Source organism: Sus scrofa, chromosome 15, assembly GCF_054392235.1.
Source record: "Sus scrofa isolate SSC_HxYL_T2T_F1_AM1 chromosome 15, Sscrofa_HxYL_maternal_Yorkshire_Landrace_v2.0, whole genome shotgun sequence".
Lineage (NCBI taxonomy): Eukaryota > Metazoa > Chordata > Mammalia > Artiodactyla > Suidae > Sus > Sus scrofa.
The window spans coordinates 120,960,416-120,980,892 of NC_139397.1; the positions used below are offsets into that span (position 1 = coordinate 120,960,416).

General features: G+C 35.1%; 1 protein-coding gene across 13 annotated transcripts in view; it reads left to right on the forward strand.

Annotated features, from left to right (window-relative positions):
* Positions 1-20,477, forward strand: part of NBEAL1 (neurobeachin like 1) — a 170,664-nt gene that overhangs the window by 68,327 nt on the left and 81,860 nt on the right. For all 13 annotated transcript variants that reach the window (XR_014828954.1, XM_021075105.2, XM_084998428.1 and 10 more), the window contains 14 exons: positions 242-325; positions 2,771-2,869; positions 2,959-3,539; positions 4,727-4,859; positions 5,480-5,599; positions 7,368-7,671; positions 10,976-11,061; positions 14,836-14,925; positions 16,370-16,544; positions 17,006-17,139; positions 17,591-17,750; positions 17,856-17,958; positions 18,501-18,657; positions 20,098-20,256. Coding sequence is in view for 12 of the 13 variants with exons in the window: in XM_021075105.2 (XP_020930764.2) it covers positions 242-325; positions 2,771-2,869; positions 2,959-3,539; positions 4,727-4,859; positions 5,480-5,599; positions 7,368-7,671; positions 10,976-11,061; positions 14,836-14,925; positions 16,370-16,544; positions 17,006-17,139; positions 17,591-17,750; positions 17,856-17,958; positions 18,501-18,657; positions 20,098-20,256 (2,385 nt within the window). In the remaining variant the exon portion in view is untranslated. The remainder of the gene's footprint in view (positions 1-241; positions 326-2,770; positions 2,870-2,958; positions 3,540-4,726; positions 4,860-5,479; positions 5,600-7,367; positions 7,672-10,975; positions 11,062-14,835; positions 14,926-16,369; positions 16,545-17,005; positions 17,140-17,590; positions 17,751-17,855; positions 17,959-18,500; positions 18,658-20,097; positions 20,257-20,477) is intronic.

The window sequence follows — 20,477 nt, forward strand, 5'->3', positions numbered from 1 at the left end:
CCAAAGCATTTTAATGTAATGAGTGAATGTAACCTTTTCCTTCTTGATACATGGCTTATTTTCTGTCCAGTATGTAACTTTTCTTACAGGTTTTAGTGTTTCAGAAATCCATTTCATTAGAAGAGGAATGTATTGCATGTTAAGTAATATTTTTTTCAGGTTTTCAGAACAAAGGTTTCCTTGTTTAAAATAAGAATCTTGAACACAACTGTTAATTTTTCACTTTTTTTCCCTCTCGTAGGTGTTTCAGGGACAGTTGGATTGTTTGGCTGTATCAGCAATTCAGGCTTTGACAGCAGTAATGAACAAATCTCCAGCTGCTAAGGTAAAACATATGTCCTCAACCTGTAAAATGTTATCCCAGATGTACCAGTTTTTACTATATAACTCCCAAAGTAATATGTGAAAGTATATATAATACATATGGTTTCACCCATGAAATGAAATAGTTCACAAAGTAGCTCAGAAATCACTTTGCTGATAATTTAAATACCTGTGGGCACTGCTTTGGGATTAAAACATTGATGACTGACTGCAAGCTGTACGGATTTACATCAATAGTCAATGAATGGAAAGAGAACTGGTGTTGAAATGATCATTTTAAGTGATTTATTTGGTTAGTACAGTTAAAGAATTAAATTTTATAGCATATTTTTTCTTTGTTAATAAAATAATTACTCTTTTGCTATTTGGTCAGTTTTTGATTGCCTAGAATCAACATTTTCCACATGTGACAGTGCTATCAATTTGGGACTTGTTTTTCCAGATGATCTCGGAAATTCTCCTTCTTTGTTTGTAGTCACTAACCCTCAGGATTTTCTTTCCCTTTTCATTCACCACCACTGACTCTGCTCTGCAGTCCACTTTTGCTGATTTTGTGCTCGTAGTTTTTCCACTGAGTACTTTTAAGGATTAGTGACATCATCTGTTGAAAATGGAAAGCATAGTGCATAGTGCCAGGCGCATGATAAATGCTTAATAAGTGTCTATTGTTATTTTTATCATTTTACCTTCTTATCCACTACCTCTAATATATTTCTTGCCTTACTTTTTAGTATCAGAAATGAATGAATTATTCCTTGTTCTCTAAGCCATCCCTTCAGTTGTATTTCTTACTTTCCATTGGTCTTTGTTAGGAGACTAACTTTGCCCTATAAATATTGCTATATATAACTCATGGTTAGATTCCTCGTGAATAGGCTCTTGTAACTATTACAGGCTGGCACAGGAATCTAATCTCCATTTGAAATAGTTTCTTAAGGAAAAAATTATTTAAAGTTTTAAGTAATTGGTTTATGAATATAATGGATTGCCTATACTCTTTCATGAAATTCAAACCTGAAATGATGTCCATGTCTTTTCTAAGTATAATTTTTTTAAATTATGTAATGCCTTGCATGATTTAAAATTTGAAAGATTGTCTTTTGAAATGGCTTTGAAAAAAGATTTTCTTCCTATTCCTGGCCTATAGCCAACTAATTCCCTTCCCTAGAACAACTAATCATACTTGTTTTATTTAAATCTTTTGATTTTATTATGAATGCATGTATTTTTGCTTCACTTATTGGACCAAATTATATTGCTAGGTTTTTTTTGGTTGTCTTTATAGTTTATTTTTATGGCTTTGAGTGCCCACTTGTTCAAAAATACATGTGACTTAAAGCTTACCAAGTTGAACTTAAATGGTCCAGATAATCCAGACCATTTAAATACGAAGAACAAAAAGAAAACCGTACCCAGTTTTTTTCAGGCCACTGAAAAATTGCCAGGAGTCTTTTTGTTTTTGTTTTTGTTTTTGCTTTTTAGGGCCACACCCACGGGCTATGGAAGTTCCCAGGCTAAGGGTACAGTCGGAGCTGCAGCTGCTGGCCTACACCACAGCCACAGCAATGCAAGACCCAAGCTGCTGCATCTGCGACCTACACCACAGCTCATGGCATCACTGGATCCTTAACCTGAGTGAGGCCAGGGATTGAATCCGCATCCTCATGGATACTGGTCAGGTTCGCTACCACTGAGCCGCAATAGAAACTCCCTTTTTAATTTTTTTTTTCTAGGAGTCTTTAATCTTGTCCTTTGAGGCTGCTTGACTCCTTTTATCCCCAAAGTCTCATTTTTTCTCCATTTTTGTTTCAAGTAATACTATACTAATAACAAATCAAGTAAAGAAAAATAATAATTTTATGATGTACAATTTATGCTAATTCCATTTGTTTTACATTTTGGTATGTTATTGTAGCGTTGTATTCCAGAAGGTCTATGGAATCTATTTCAGATGAAGACATCAGACTTTATAAAATAGAAATATTGGGAGTTCCCGTCGTGGCGCAGTGGTTAACGAATCCGACTAGGAACCATGAGGTTGCGGGTTCGGTCCCTGCCCTTGTTCAGTGGGTTAACGATCCGGCGTTGCCGTGAGCTGTGGTGTAGGTTGCAGACGCGGCTCGGATCCCGCGTTGCTGTGGCTCTGGCGTAGGCCAGTGGCTACAGCTCCGATTCAACCCCTAGCCTGGGAACCTCCATATGCCGCGGGAGCGGCCCAAGAAATAGCAACAATAACAACAACAACAACAACAAAAAAGACAAAAAAAGACAAAAAAAAAGACAAAATAAATAAATAAATAAATAAATAAAATAGAAATATTGAATTCACAATCTTTTTAATATTATTATTAATTAATTTACATTGGTATTATTCAACATTTTTTAATATTCTAACAAATCCAGTGTTTGAGATTGTGCTCCCATGTATTGATTTCTTCTCCCCTAGGAAGTATTTAAAGAAAGAATAGGTTATACGCATATGTTTGAAGTATTAAAATCCCTGGGTCAGCCACCACTGGAATTGCTTAAAGAACTTATGAATATGGTGAGTTTCTTAGCTTTTATTAAAAGAAGTTCCATTATTTTCATGTCAAAGATAATAACTAACCTCTTGTCTTTCATATTGCTTTCCAGGCTGTAGAGGGTGACCACACTTCAGTTGGGATTTTGGGCATTAGTAATGTCCAGCCTCTCTTGCTTCTTATCCAGTGGCTTCCAGAGATAGAATCCCATGACCTACAAATCTTCATCTCTGATTGGCTGAAAAGAATTTGTTGTATTAATAGGCAGAGTCGAACAACTTGTGTCAATGCAAACATGGGAATTAGAATCATCGAAACTCTTGATTCCCATTCTTCCCTCCATCGAACTTGTGCTGAGAACTTGATTGCACTCCATGGTTCCTTGGGGAGTCAATCAGTGAGCTCAGAAGAAATCCGTCAACTACTGAGATTGCTGAGAGTGGATGAACCTGAGTATATTCACCCTTATATCACTCCTGTAACTCGAGCAATCCTGACAATGGCCCGAAAACAAAGTCTAGAGAGTGCACTACAATATTTTAATTTGTCACATAGTATGGCAGGAATTTCTGTGCCTTCCATACAGAAATGGCCAGGGTCTGCCTTTTCTTTCAATGCATGGTTTTGCTTGGATCAGGATCAGTTGACTCTTGGCAGTGCTAACAAAGGAGGAAAAAGAAAACAATTGTACAGGTACTGGTACAAGTCATGGACTATAAATGAATACTGTCGTAATAATATATGCCGTGATACTTAAACAGGAAACTGCTTTTCTAAGCATCTACTTTGTTTTTTCTTTCTTTTTTTACTTTTCTTTCTTCTTTCTTTCTTTCTTTCTTTCTTTCTTTCTCTTTTTTGGCCATCCCACTACATATGGAGTTCCCAGGCTAGGGATCAGATCCAAGCCATAGTTAAAACCTATGCTTCAGCTGCAGCAATGCCAGATCCTTTAGCCCACTATGCCCAGCCCAGGGATCGAACCTGAGTCCTGGTTCTGCAGTGACACTGCCAGTCCCACTGCACTACAGTAGGAATCTAAACATCTACTTTTTAAATGTACAGCAGTTTGTCTGAAGCATCTCCTCCTTAGGGTGTATACAGTTAAAAAGTGCTTGTTGATTTCATAATAATAATTGTATATCTCAGATATTTTCCTAGTTAGGTTCTGAAGCTAATTTGGAAACAAAGTTCCTTCTCAAAATTATTTATTATAAGAGTAGAGAAAAAAGGAATAGTAAAGTTGAAAATGGATGGTGATTTCTCTGTTCTATTGATGATGCTACTATATATTTATATGACGGAGCAGGAAACCTATGTGTATACAAACTTAGTTTCTTCAGTAATTATAATTTTTAATATCACTTGTGGTTTTTTAAGACTTTTATTCATGCTTTCTAAGTCTTATTTGGAAGAATTTTGAATATTTGAAAGTTTATAGTTTTGACATTGTTTGCTAATGGCATTCTGCTTGTAAGGCTACCATTTATAACTTATTAAAACATTTATGCCCAGAAAAGATTTTTTGTTTGGCCACTCCCAAGGCATATGGAAGTTCTTGGGCCTGGGACTGAATCTGAGCTGCAGCTGGGACCTACACCACAGCTGCAGCAACACCAGATTCTTTTCCCATTGCTCAAGGCCGGGGAGTGAACTCAGGCTGCTGCAGAGACAACACCAGATCTTTAATCTACTGCACCACAGTGGGAACTCCCAAAAAAGATTTGAAAATCATCTTTGTATTGATGTTGTGTGTCAATAGAATGTAAGCCACCGTGTGTCGGATGCAGATACTCATGATGAAGTTATAGTTTTGTGTGTTCCAGTGATAATAAAACTGTACAACTAACTTCAAAAGTTCTGATGATATATTTTTTTGTTAGCTTTTTCACAGGAAGTGGCATGGGTTTTGAAGCTTTTATTACCCATTCAGGTACGTTGGTTGTGGCAGTGTGCACGAAAAGAGAATATGCAACAGTTATGCTTCCTGACCACAGTTTCTGTGATTCCCTCTGGGTAAGGTTTTAGGGCATCCCATTTAACCTCTGTTCTTTCTGTTAAAAAACACATATTTGGTACGTGTACATCAGATGTGTTATCAGCCTTTTGATAGTCAATTGATTTTAATAAGTCAAAGTTCCATTCATGTTGAAGTTTGCCTATGAAGTTAATACCATTTAACATCATAATTGTCAATTTAGCAGTTATCATTTTTCTACTAAAAATTGAAGTGAAATATTATGATTTCTTTCAAGTTTTCTGGAGTCAAATTTGATACTTAAATTTCAATTTAAAATGAGAACAGAAATTGTTAATAACAGTGCATTTCTGTTGCTTTTCTTAAAAAATAAAATGCTTCTCAGAAAATTTGATCCTAAAGAATATGCATAGACTTGGAAAATGCAGAAAAAATACTCTGTTACAACTGTGTGTAAATTTTCTGGATAGTTAGAAGTGCTTTTACAGTGCTATACAAATGTTATTTAAGAACATCATTTTGATCAGCATTTAGTATGCTTAAACTTATTGTTGTACTGTTCATACAAACTAGTTATATAGTAATACTGTGAAACATTTGTCATTCCATAACCTTAATGTAATTTTTACCTTTTAAAATATATATTTTACTTTACCAGCACAACATAACCATTGTTCACATGCCTGGGAAAAGGCCCTTTGGTCAGAGCCTTGTCTATATCTATGACAATGGACAGCAGAAGGTCTATGCCCCTCTTAGATTTCCTGCCATGAATGAAGTAAGCATATCTAACCTACTCTTTATGGGACCAGTAGATTGAGAACTCTTGAAATTTTTTCACTTTAATGTATAAAGTTTTGTTTCTTCGAAGTATGTTCCTATAAATTTTGTTTTCTACATACTACAGTCTGTTAAGTTAATATTTAATTCTGTTAGCCTGTCATCATTAGATGAAGTCAGATAAAACATAAAGAAAAACAGCTCAAGGAAGAAGCAAATATAATTAAAGGCTTTGAAAAAAAAGATTCATAACAGGAAAGCCAAGGAAACTGAATAGAACAAAAACAGGGCAAAGGGTCATTTATTAAAGCTATCCAAGTGTATGAAAGAGACTGTTACGGTAGACTTTTTTCCATCATTGAATTTTTCATTCAATTTGAAACAATAATGTAGGAACCTTAAATCGCTACATTGTAGTTAGGTATAAAATAGAACTTATTTACTGAGGTGATTCTTAAAGAACATTAGTGTAAAAAGTTCTTTCAGAATTTTTGGGTATTTTTGAAAGGGCTTTTTCTTTCTGTCTTACTTTCTTTCTTTTTTAGGGCACATCCAAGGTGTGTGGAAGTTCCCAGACTAGAGGTTGAATCAGAGCAATAGCTGCCATCCTTCGCCACAGCCATAGCAACACAGGATCTGAGCTGCCACAGTGACCCACACCACAGCTCACAGCATTGCGGGATCCTTAATCCACTGAGCGAGGCCGCATCCTCATGGGTACTAGTCAGATTCTGGGAACTCCAGATGAACCTGTATTTTTTTTTTTTTTTTTTTGTCTTTTCTAGGGCTGTACCCAAGGCATATGGAGGGTCCCAGGCTAGGGGTCCAGTCGGAGCTGTAGCCACGGGCCTACACCACAGCCACAGCAGCGCCAGATCTCAGCCGCGTCTGCAACCTACACCATAGCTCACTGCAACGCCAGATCCTTAACCCACTGAGCAAGGCCAGGAATCGAACCCACCACCTCATGGTTCCTAGTCAGATTTGCTAACCACTGAGCCACGACGGGAACTCCTGAAAGGGCTTTTTCTGAAGATAATGGAATGGACTAATTATTTCCCAAGTCCTTCTAGGATTCCAGTAATTTCTTGTTGCTGTTTATCTCTGTGATCACTTCAGGATAACCTGTAATTAGCATTATTATACTGAAGTGTAAATTTATGTTTATAAATTTCAAAGGAGAAAAGTGGCTTTATTTTATTTTTAATTTTTTTTCCTTTTTTTTTTTCTTTTTAGGGCCGCAGTCATGGTCTATGGAGTTCCCAGGCTAGGGGTCGAATCAGAGCTGTAGCTGCTGGCCTACGCCACAGCCACAGCAATACCACATCCAAGCTGCATCTGTGACCTACACCACAGCTCATGGTGACACGAATCCTTAACCCACTGATCGAGGCCAGGGAATCGAACCTGCATCCTCATGGATGCTAGTCAGATCTGTTTCTGCTGAACCATGAAGGGAACTCCTGCTTTCTCTATTTTAGAATATAGTAAATTTTTAAAAAATATTAAAAAAATACACTCATTAAAAATACAGAATTTACAAAAGGGTATAAAGTGAATTAAAATAGTGCATCCAAATCCAGCAGGTCTGAAATGTTGTCTTATATGTATACACATGTGCCCACATTATTTTATTATATTAAAAATAAAACTTTTAGTTTGATTTGAGTATATTGCTTAATTTTATGTACTGTTTCATTTAAATAGGATAGACATTTAATTAAAATGTGTAGTTTTTTTATGTTTGTTTGTTTCTTAATTTTTAGCCTTTTATTTCTTGCTGCATTGGTTCAGCTGGGCAAAGAACCACCACTCCTCCACCATCTCAAATCCCAGACCCACCTTTTTCTTCTCCCATTACTCCTCATCGGACCTCATTTGGTGGAATTTTGTCATCAGCCTCCTGGGGAGGAACAGTTGAAAAATCAAAATTGATTACCAAATTGATATCAGCTGGAACCCAAGACAGTGAATGGGGCTGTCCCACATCTCTGGAGGGTCAGCTAGGGTCTGTTATCATCTTCTCTGAAGCACTCCAGCCTCCTCAGGTGAAGGCATTATACCTAGCAGGTGAGCATGTACCATCATACTGTTTACTTAAACCTAGTTTTTTCTGTGCCTGTATATATTCTGAAGAATGTACTGTTGGCCATTGAAGAATTTGAGGATTAAGGGTGCCGACTCTTCATGCAGTCAGAAATCCACACATAACTAATAGTTGGTCCTCCATATATTTGCAGTTCTTTGTATGTGTGGTTCTGCATTTGCAGATTGTAGCACTGGAGTATTCACTATTGAAAAAAATCTGTGTATGAGTGGACCTATACAGCTCAAACCCATGTTCAAGTGTCAACAGTATTCGTTTTAATTGAGCTGAAAGAGAAGAAGCAGCCCACCACATACCATACTCTTACTCTCCTTGGCTTTATTGGGATATTGACATGTAGCGTCTATAAGCTTAAGGTGTGCAGTGTGCTTATATGATACATGGTTACACTGCAAAATGATTTCCATAATAAAGTTAGTTTAAACTTCTGTCCACACCTGTAATTACCATTTTGTAATGTATGTTGATAACATTTAAGATTTACTCTTGGAGTTCCCGTCGTGGCCCAGTGGTTAGCGAATCCGACTAGGAACCATGAGGTTGAGGGTTCGATCCCTGGCCTTGCTCAGTGGGTTAAGGATCCGGTGTTGCTGTGAGCTATGGTGTAGGTTGCAGACACTGCTCGGATCCCGCGTTGCTGTGGCTCTGCCATAGGCCATCAGCTACAGCTCTGATTAGACCCTTAGCCTGGGAACCTCCATATGCTGCAGGAGCAGCCCTAGAAAAGGCAAAAAGACAAAACAAAAAACAAAAAAAAAAGATTTACTCTCAACAACTTTCAAGTATATTGTACATTATAATTAATTATAGTACAGTATACTGTTTTGATATAAGGCATAAATAAAGCAAACCTTTCAGAAATATTTTAGGTATCACTGTAATTCTACCTGTGTTAGTCTGTTAGGACCACCATAACACAACACCACAGACTCAATGGCTTAAACATTTTCTACAGTTTTGGAAGCCAGAATTTAGCTCAAGTTCCTATCAGGTTTGGTTTCTAGTGAAGCCTCTATTCCTGGCTTGTAGATGGCTGCCTTCTTGCTGTATCCTCACATGGAGTATATCCTCTGTGTGTGCAGAGAGAGAGAGAGATCTGCTTTCTTTTCCTCTTCTTATAAAGTGAATTAGGGCCTGGCTCTTACGATGTCATTTAGCCTTAATTACCTCTTACAGGCCCTATCTCCAAACACAGTCACATTGGAGGTAAGAGCTTCAACACAGGAATTTTGGGAGGAGGGTACACAATTCAATCTATAATAGTGCTGATACTCTTGATAATTTTAATGCATTGATGAAACAAATATAAGCCTGTTTTTGTAAGAAATCACACAACTGCCTGATTCTAAAACCATAGCAGTCTTACTCAAAACTTGTCATTTTTATAATTTATATATATTAATGTATCTTAAAATTTCATGACAGCGTTAGAATTAGGAGTCCTTGGATAAATTACCAGCTGTTTTTGTTTTGACTTTTACTTTTGGCTCTGATTTTAAAGATAAACGCTGGTGTGTTGTTGGATCATAATTATTTTCAAAACTATATTTTAGTGGAATGTTCAAGAATTAAGTCTCTAAGTGGTTATGTATATTAACTCTACAAATTAGCTTAGTATTGGTCATAATGTCTAATTTTAGATTACATGGAGTTTTGAGATGAATGTCTTTGTCCAGACTTTCACAGTTTATTTATTTATTTTTTAATTTTAATTTTTCTTGTAGGACGTTTGTCTCTAGACTTTCTAAGATTATATTAGAACATTGTCATTACTTTAAAACTCACCAAAGTATTCACAGTTGATCTTTAATCTAGACAAATTCCAAGTTAATAATAAATCATTTGGTGTAGCCTTTATAACTATATAATTTGGCCTTTGTTCTTACAGTTTTTCCTATTTAAAATTCTACTCTTATAAATAATAATTATTTGTTATATGGTATCCATAGTAATTTTTAATGGCTACATAATATTTCATTGGATTCATAATGTGTGATTGACTTAGGTTATTTATAATTTTTAATAGTGATAAACTTCAGATATTAAATATGATGAACTATTTTACCCAGTTTTTTTTTTTTTTTTGGCTAATGATGGATTTGTGTATGATAAATTCCCAGGATAAATATTCAAAGTGTATGAATATTTTCATGGTTCTCCATACATATTAATCCATTTCCATAGGGATATACCAATTGACAGTACCTACCAGTAACACATAAGTATACCAGACTCACCACAGCCTCATTAAGATGGGATGGTCAGCACTGCTTCCTCCAATTTTTTGATGTAAAATGGAACTTTATTTTAATTTGTATTTCTTTGCTTATTTATTTATTTATTTATTTATTTATTTATTTTTGCTTTTTAGGGCTGCAACTCGAGGCATATGGAGGTTCCCAGGCTAGGGGTCAAATCAGAACTATAGCTCCTGGCCTATGCCACAGCCACAGCCGCAGCAATACCACATCCAAGCCCCGTTTATGACCTACACCACAGCTAATGGCAACGCCAGATCCTTAACTGAGCGAGGCCAGGGATGGAACCTGCAACCTCACGGTTCCTAGTCGGATTTGTTTCCACTGTACCACAACAGGAACTCTTCTTTGCTTATTTTAGTAGTTAATAATTTTTTCCTACTTATTTGCTATTCCATTTCTGTGATAGCTATTCACATTATTGATTCAGTTGGCTTACATTACATAAATTAATATGTAAACTTTGTTATATTTTATATTCACTTTTTTTTTTTTTTTTTTTTTTTTTTGTCTTTTTGCCATTTCTTGGGCCGCTCTCGTGGCATATGGAGGTTCCCAGGCTAGGGGTCTAATCAGAGCTGTAGCCACCGACCTACACCAGAGCCACAGCAACGTGGGATCCGAGCCGCGTCTGCAACCTACACCACAGCTCACAGCAACACTGGATCCTTAACCCACTGAGCAAGGCCAGGGGTGGAACCCGCAACCTCATGGTTCCTAGTCAGATTCGTTAACCACTGTGCCATGACAGGAACTCCTATATTCATTTCTTAACGCTAAATGAAATTCCTTTTTGTAGTAGAGATTGATCTACCCTCTCCCCCAACTTTTCTTGGTGTTTATGAATTGGAGGTGATATAAAAATAAAGTACATTTTGGCTAGTGTATTCAACTGTTAATGTGAGAAGCTTGAAACAGCTTAATTAAAATTTTTTTTGATTACACAGAACTGGGGAGGCCATATATATTCAGTGATATATGTGTGTATATGTGTATAAATAATTTTCAGGTCCAAACTGTTTAAGCCCTTGGAAATTTCAAGAGTCTGACATGGCCGACCTGCCTGCTAACGTCCTTCTTCACTACACTGCAAAGGTCAGAGTAAATGCATGGACTGTCCATCTGGCTCTGTGTAACTGTGCTGTGAACCAAAATTCCATTTTTATTCCTTTTCAGTGGGTAATTGAAAAAAAGGGGCTTGAATTACCATGAAATTTTTTTAATTTTCAAAGGAAGATAAGCAGTTAAAAATTAAGGTGCAGTTCTCAACTAGGGTTCAGATGTTATTATTATGTCAGTAGTATGAAGGGAAATGTTTGTAATGCAAATTTGTACTCATGAATCAGCTGCAGTAAGTGAAACTGTTTAAATGTATTCTACTTTTTGGAAGGAGAGATGAAACAAAATTGTGCTCAACATTGTTTATTTTTCGAATGTGATAGTAGCAAGAAATAAAAAAATCTATTTCAGAAGGATAAAAAAGATACTACTTATATACATAACATGCCCAGTTCTTTTTCCTTCAAGAAAGGTCTTGAGTGAAAGAAATTGAGGTCAGCAAGGGTGTAGGGAGAGATGAAAGGTAAAATGGGGATGAAGAAAAAGAAGTGGCGTAGACAACAATGGTTTTTTTTTGGCCACACCCACAGCAGCAGAAGTTCCTAGACCAGGGATCAAACCCACACCTCAGCAGTGACCCAAGCCACTGCAAAGACAATGCTGGTCCCTTAGCCCACTGTGCCACAAGAGAACTCCCAAGCTTAAACAAGAGTATTAATTGCCTTCATTATATTTAATGTTACTTTGACCCAGAAGATGCTTTTGTTGTGTGAGATTATAATCATAGAATTTTTCTCCCTAGATTAGCCAGTTAGTTCATGGTTATAATTTATTACTTTGAATGCTTATTTGTTTACTTGTAACCTAATAAAATTTACTTATCAGTTGATATTTCCTCTCAACTTTTTATTTTGATTAATTTCAAACCTAGAGAGAAGTTGAAAGAACAGTAAAGTAAAATCGTGTATACTCTTCACCTAAATTCACCAAGTATTAACATTGGTCTTCATCTGTCTATATCACATCATTTTTATAAGCAGGTTGACATAGTTATCAAGACATTTTATATCTATACTTTTTTTTTTTTTTTTTTTTTTGTCTTTTTTGCCATTTCTAGGGCCGCTCCTGCAGCATATGGAGGTTCCCAGGCTAGGGATCGAATCAGAACTGTAGCCACCAGCCTACGCCAGAGCTACAGCAGTGAGGGATCCGAGCTGCATCTGTGACCCACACCACAGCTCACGGCAACGCTGGATCCTTAACCCACTGAGCAAGGCCGGGGATCGAACCTGCAACCTCATGGTTCCTAGTCAGATTCGTTAACCACTGTGCCACGACTATGGGAACTCCGTATATCTACACTTTTTAACATGATCATTAACCTACCCAAGAAAATGAGCAATAATTCATGTCCTTTGTGACCCATGTTCACATATTCCCAGTTTTCCCCAAAATTATTTATTTAGCCTTTTAAAAATCTCATCCTAGTGTATTATTTCTTGGCAGAAACTATATCTTATATTCATTACAACTATTCATTATAAGTAAATAGGAAATAATTGGACTTATTTTCACTAATTGGTGACATGTCTAGACATGTGATGACTAATTGGGTCTTTTTGGCATATCCTTTTTTCAAAGTAACTTTGATCTTAATAACATTAAGGTTAAATTTTTACATTGGAAGTAAAAATCCTGTAATATTAAAAATAGCTATTATTTTTCCTCAGGAAACCCAATAAGACAAATATATATAATAAAAATTTATTGCAGGATTATCTCTTAAAAATGGTAACATATCATGATAAAAGGATTCTGTGGTTAAATAAGGTTGAGACAATGTTGCATTCTGTATATTCTTGGAGATAGATGATCCACTTGAAAAATCCTACTTATGAAGAAACTAATTTATTTTTGTTTTATCCTACTTTTTTTTTTTTAACCAGTTATTTGAAAATGAACACATTTTGTTTTTCATCTCATTTAACAAATGCTAGTTTGGGTAACTCTGCTCTATAGACTTTTTTGGCAGTCAGTAGGTTTCCATCTTTGTACGTTTGTAGGTGTTTAACCATCCATTTCTTTAAAAATTTTTGAGTAGCTTCTCTGTGACAAGAATTGTCTGAACTTTTAGGATATAAAGATGAATAAGTTAAAATATCTGGCTTTAAGAAGCTTTCAATCTAAAGTGATATAAATGTGTAAAAAATAAGTGAAATATAATACAAGCATTTTTCCTTTTAGCTACCATTTATTGGGTGTTTGCAGTATATTAAACACTATGCTAAATGTTTCACACATATTGTTTCACTTAATTGTCACAAAAGCTCTGAGAGATATATGTTATTCTCTGTATCTTTGCTAAACTCTAGTTGTCTGAGGCTAAGGAAAGTTATGTAACTTGCCTAGCCTCATAATTCTAGTGAAGGGTCAGCCTACTTAATGCATATTCATAACTACTATATAGTATTTTGGGGTTGGAATTATATACAAAATGTAATGTGAGTACAAAGGAAGAGTGGTTAGTTCTAGGAGGATAGAATATCATAGAAAAGATGGTTTGATTTGTCTTTTAAAAGGCAGGATGGAGGGAGAGATGTACAATGAGCACCACCTACAAAGGCATGGACTGTAAAACTGGATTCTACTTATATTTGGGTATACAGGTCACTAAGCAGGAGAAGTTGACCAGAAATTAGGTTAGGGGCCAGGTGGAGGCCAGATCATAGCAAACCCCTTACACCAGGTTAAATTGTAGGCAGTGGGTAGGATTTTATATCAGAAGAGTAATATTATCAGAAAAAGGTCTGGGAGTTCTCTTGTGGCATGGTGAGTTAAGGATCCAGCATTGTTGCTGCAGTGGCTCAAGTCTCTGCTGTGGCACAGGTTCGATCCTTGGTCTGGGAACTTCTACATGCTGCAAGCATGGCAAAAACAAAAACAAACCGGAAAAGGTCTTGAGCTATAGAGTCAACGTTGGATTGGAGAGAGAGGAGTTTGGAGGCAGTCATACCATGAGGGATTACTGTGTTCAGACAGGTCATATTTACACAGTACCCAAACTAAGGAAATAACAGGAGAAAGACAATTCTGTCTCATAGACTAGTATAGTTTATATTGAGTATTTATATATATTAAAACAAATTTTCTCAGTTCCTATAAGAGGAAAGCAGCAACCACATCATTTGTGCTAAAATTTGTAGATTTCTTTATTTTCTTTTGGACCGGGCATTAGAATCAACAATGGTTTATTACTTGCAAATCCACAGGTTAAATGTGACGTTCCCTGCTTTGTAAATCTCTATGGGAGTTAACTAATAACTTTTAACAATTTCCGGAGTTACAGACAAAGCATATAATTTGTATGTAATTAAAATTATCAGTAATAAAAGAGAAAATAGTGGCTTATGCCTGTGGTTTGATTTTTTTATTGTGATAGAGTTTTCTGTACTAATGGAACTAAAATACCGAATTTTTTAAAAAGGTCACTCTATTTGCATATATTGATTTTTAAACTATGTGATTGATAAATAAGTTCTTGGTTATAAGTTATTGGTAAATAAGTTGATGCTTATCTGTCAGCTGACAAGCAGCAGTGACCTGCATTTGAGTGAGTGCTTTAGAATCTAATCCCTGATTCTTCTAGGGACAATCAGGAAATAGTAATACCAAACTTCCTATTGTAGACATCTTATCATTAACTATACTGTATAGCTTTTAAAATCATGGTGAAATATTCCATCTGTAGTTAAAGTAATGTTTTGTTTTCATTGTGCGTAGCTGTTTGCCATATTTTTCTTTAATTTTTAGGCCTGCAAAAATTCAATCTGTCTTGATTTATCTACTAATTGTTTGCATGGAAGATTAACAGGAAACAAAGTAGTAAACTGGGACATTAAGGTAAGTTAATGATGAATGACAGGCAACATATTATTCATGTTTACTGATCCTTTAAAAACATTTGTCTTTTGAGCACCACCAGATTGATCTGAATAATAAGCCTTGTTTAAAATGTTTACAGGCAAAATATAGTTTGAAGGATAAACAAATAGTTCAATGACTATTTGATGAGTTTGAAACTTAGTTACCTTTTTAAACTATGCCGTGAGCTTATCAGTTTTCATAAGAAAAATACGCTGTCCTTGTTAATTGCTCCACTTAACCAACTGTAATGGAGAAAATAAAAGTCATTAATTGCTCCACTTTTAAGGTATTAAATCCCTAAACATATGCGGCAGATTTCAGCCCCTCTTAACCTTCTCAGAGACTTCATTGAATATTCTTTTTTTCCTGTGTCATATACTTCTTCCTGTCTATAGTCTGTCCATCAGCTTTAAACAAACTCAGATCTTTCCTCTCTGAGGTTAAAGTTGGGTAATTTTTTCTCTTCCCCACTGCTCCCTCTAGCCAGTTTATCTTGCCTGCCTTTTTCATGTGCCTCATATTTATGTCTCAGCCAGATGTAATGTCTGCTTCTATCTAAAAACCTTTGCTTATTTTCCAAGACAGAGTTAACTGCTCTTGTCATGGGTTACCTTTAGCACTTATTATTACTTCGCTTATGTGTATAGTGCTTGCTTGATTCTCCAACAGTCGCTAAGAATTTCAAAAGAAGGACCACTGCTTTTTTTCCCCCAGTGCTTGGCATGAGATACAACATAACATTGTTGACTGTTATTAAACTATTAAAGATTATTTAGGCTAATGTGAAAGTCAGATATATTATTTCTAAAATATAAGATTTCCTTAAAAGATAGTTGTTACAAAATCTGCTTGTGGGATCATGTTTGGATTGCCTATGTTTGGAATTCCTAAACTTTTGAAAACAAAGGGACATTAAAAATAGCCTGGCCTTACCTCTCTTGAGGCTGCCCTTTAAAGCATATGCCCATACAAGGGTTCCTTTAGCTTTGGCTATTCTACACATTACCTAAAGGTTTAGCAAATTGTAACCTCATACATGCTGTGTGGATATTACATGATAAATTTGCCTATATTTTTAAAAAATATCTACTCAAGTCTTTTGCCCATTTTTATTTTTTTAATTTGTTTTTTAATTAATCAGTTTTTTTGGCCTCCCTGCGGCATATGGATTTCCCAGGCCAGGGATCAGATCTGAGCCATAGCTGTGGCAACACCAGGGATCGAACCTATGTCCCAGAACTCCCAGAACTGAAGTCCTGTTGTGCCACAGTGGGAACTCATGCCCATGTTTTTGAAGATTAAAAAATAATTTTCAGCAGAGCTTCCATGCCTGCCTGCTTGCATCTCTCACAAGCGTCCTATCTTAATAAATCTATTTCTTGCCTATCAAAAAAAAAAGTAAAATAATTTTCTTTTTCAGGACATCATAAACTGTATAGGTGGATTAAATGTACTCTTTCCTCTAATGGAACAAATTCCATTGTTGGAATTTGGTGAAGGACAGATTCCTGAAGGACCACGCGAAAACACAGTTTCTGAATTGATAACACCTGTAGAAGGAGATTGGGTGGTATTGACCTCCACAAAGGCATCAGGTATTAAACTGAATTAACACAGAATAGTCATTGAGAAATTTGAAAATTAATGGATACATAGATTAAAGTTTTAATCTATTAAAAATATGTTAAGAAAATGAACCATTTGTAGCTGAAGAAGGCCATGCCTAATTTTTACTAATGTAGTTCAGAAAGTTCGTGATACTTTGGTCAAAGAACTTAAGATGTTGGTTATATGCTTGACTATCCTTAGTTTGTATTCTTAGTAGAAATCTGTTAAATTGTTAAATTTATAGTAGAAAAAATATTTACATCTGCGTAAATAAGTATATAATATGCAATTACTGCTTTCTCTGATATTTGTTTTTTACAAATTACCTTTGGATGTAAATTCCTGAACCAGATTTCTTGTGTGTTAATGTGCATTCTAATATAGAACATGTGATATAAAAATTATTAGCGTAATTGTGGCAATTAATGATATGTTCACAACTCCACAGAGTCAAGACTAGAGAGAAATTTAATTGCAACATTTATCTTGATTGTGAAACACTTTATTCAAAGACATCCTATTAACCAGGACAATCTTATTCACTCCCATGGAGTTGCCGTTCTTGGTGCCTTACTTCAGAAGGTAAGCTAGCCTAACATTATGTAGATATGGCTGATGATTATAATTACCAGTTAGTCTTGAGGGTTTTTTCTTTCCAATCAATATGTATTTTAAAATTACACTATTATAGCCTAAGTTATATTAGTGGATATAATTTATTTCACAGGAGGCTTTTTAAAAGTTCTATTGAATTACCTTATGTAAGAATTAATTATCTTACATATAGTGTATAATCTTTTATATACAGGAACTTGTGTGTTAACTTTGATATTTGGGATATTTGATCATTTAAAGACTGTTTTAGGAATATGACATTAAGAAAGTATGTTCTAGAGTTATATCAGAAAAATTAATGTTCAAATTTATATTTTCTCAGATTTTTATATTAGATGTTCTGAATAATTTCAAATTATAGCTTAAAGACAGTTATTTAAACTGAGCTTTACAGAACCCTATTCTGTTTGGATTTCAGGTGCCAAGCACCTTGATGGATGTTAATGTATTGATGGCAATTCAGTTACTCATTGAACAGGTGTCACTAGAGAAAAATATGCAGCTTCTGCAACAAATGTATCAGTATTTACTCTTTGACTTCCGTATTTGGAACCGTGGAGATTTTCCCTTTCGAATTGGTGAGAGCAGGCTGTTGGATAAAATTTCATAGTTGTTTTAGAACTTTATGACTACTTACATGACTTTATTTTAGGTATATAATGTGAATGAACTTTGTATTGTAGGTCACATACAGTATCTTTCCACCATCATCAAAGATAGCAGGAGAGTTTTCCGAAAGAAGTATGGCGTGCAGTTTCTCCTAGATACACTTAGGATTTATTATGGGTATGATGTCTTACTGCTCAGTTTGATATTGTTTTTTGTCTTTTTACTTAATTGGAGTGGTACATCTAGATTGTTTATTTTCCAGCAATTCTAATACCTTTAACTTCAGAGAGCCAGGATTTGTGGGGGTTAAAATGATGAACAATGGACCACATACATTGGGTTTGACTATTATGTTTCATTAATTGTTCAGCTGTAGACAACTTACTCAACTTTTCTGTGCTAAAGTTTTCTGCTTTGTGACCGGAGATAATAGAACTGTATGACTTCCTACATTTGCTTTAAGGATTATATTAATAATGTGTAAAGCACGTAGAACTGTGTCTGCCATATAGTATTACATAAATATAAGACATAAACTAATAGTTTATGTCTTTGTCTTTGCATCTCTTACCTTTAAAAGGTTTTCCTTATAAAGAAAAAGAAGTTAAAGATACCGTGAATTATAATACTTACATGGAAACATCGTCTTTTAAACTATGAATTCTTTTATATGTAAAAACTTTAAATTTCAATTCTTGCTTTGTTACTTTCTCTTTCAGGAGTGATTGTAAATATAATGAGCTGTCTCTAGATGATATTCGAACAATAAGGACTTCTTTGTATGGACTGATTAAATATTTTCTGTGCAAAGGTGGAACTCATGAAGAGATACAAAGTATTGTGGGTTACATTGCTGCTATCAGTGAAGAAGAACAGGTGCCATACTCTTGATAAATCTGTTATTTCTTTTTAACAATTAAGTTGCTGTATCATCTTTTTTTAAACTTATATAAAACATATTTTAAGAGAATGCTTACAGTGTCACATATAATACTGTACAGTTAAAAAAGTAAATTGTATCTCCTAACTGAAAGTTTAATAAAATTAATGGCATTGTAAAAATATTTTAACTAGCTAGAAAGTAGTATGTGGAAATATTTGCTCTGGCAATTCTGAAGCCTTTTTCATAGGCCACATGATGTATATTTAACTATCATCAAAGTTATTGGGTAGGTTTTTAACAGGAATTTTAACACAGCATAAGTTCCTAGAAATTTTGTTCCAAAAGTAGATTATAAATGTATTTCTATTTTAAATACTTTTATATACACTATTCATTTATACCATAGAACTACCCTTTAAGACAGTAGCTCTTGGAATTCCCTGGTAGCCTAGCAGTTAAGGATCCAGCATTGTTTTTTGTTTTGGGTTTTTTTTTTTTTTTTTTTTTTTAAAAACCATAGCACAGGGAAGTTCCCAGGCTAGGGGTCAAATCGGATCTGCAGCTGCCATCCAAATCCAAGCTGCCTCTGTGACCTGTACCGCAGCTCACAGCAGCTCCAGATCCTTAACCCACTGAGCAGGGCCAGGGATTGAACCTGTGTCCTCATGAATACTAGTTGGGTTCGTTACTTCTGAGCTAGAAACTTCCAAAGATCCAGCATTGCTACTGCTGTGACTCAGGTTCAGTCCCTGGCCTGGGAACTTCTATATGCCACCGGTGAGGCCCTGAAAAGAAAAAAGGAAAAAAAAAAAAGCTTATTATTATTTAGAGTAGTGAGTAACCATACTATTTCATGATAACTGTATCGTCACCTATGATTCATTGCCACTGATATTTTCTTGGTAATCAAAGAATTATTTATGAAAACTTGCTATACATATACTTAGAATATTAGATATTATAGATATATAATGATGAATGAATTACTTTTACTTTTTTTTCCTTTTCCTTTTAGCCTAATTGTGGCAAGGGTAGATAAGAGAGGTTTATAAATAATTATGAAACAAAAGAAAGTATGATAAAATCTATAAGAGAAATATAAAGTCCTTTGAGATTTTCATAGGAGAGTGTTACATGTTGAGGAGACCAGGAAAAGCTTTATGGAAGAGATGGCTTTTCATTTGGTGAAAGCAAGAAAGGAGTGGTTCAGCGAGTGAATATGGGTAGTGAGAAGATATACAAAAGGGAATGGAATAAGCCAGAAGCATAATGGAGGGAAAAGGCAGGGCTGGTTCAGAAGACATCAGATAATCTAGTTAAGCTGGAACATTAGGGAATATGGGATTTAGTTAAATAACTTTGTGGTTTATGACTCTCATTTTGCTTCCATATATGAGTGTGGTCGTTTGTTTTGTGTTGCTTAATTTTAAAAGCTTATTGGAATTTTGGACATACTCTTCAGTCTCCTACATACCAGCCCAACTAGAGGTCAGCTTTTCTTACTGCTGTTTGAACCAGGAAATGCTGACATACTTTATGCCTTGCTCTTAAATCAGAAGTACTCTGACAGACTAAGAGAAATCATTTTTAAGGTACAAGCATTTCTTAAACATCTTATATTTTGGGGCATTTGTGGGTATATGAATTTGTGTGGAACATGTCTATTCTATGAATGTAAATTCTTTTTTCATATCTACTATCTAATTTTATTTATTTTTTTACTTCTATCTATTTTTAAATGGCTCAGTTTGTTTTAATGTATATGTTTCATGTTTTTGTATTTAAAAACTGATTATATTATAATCTGATCAGT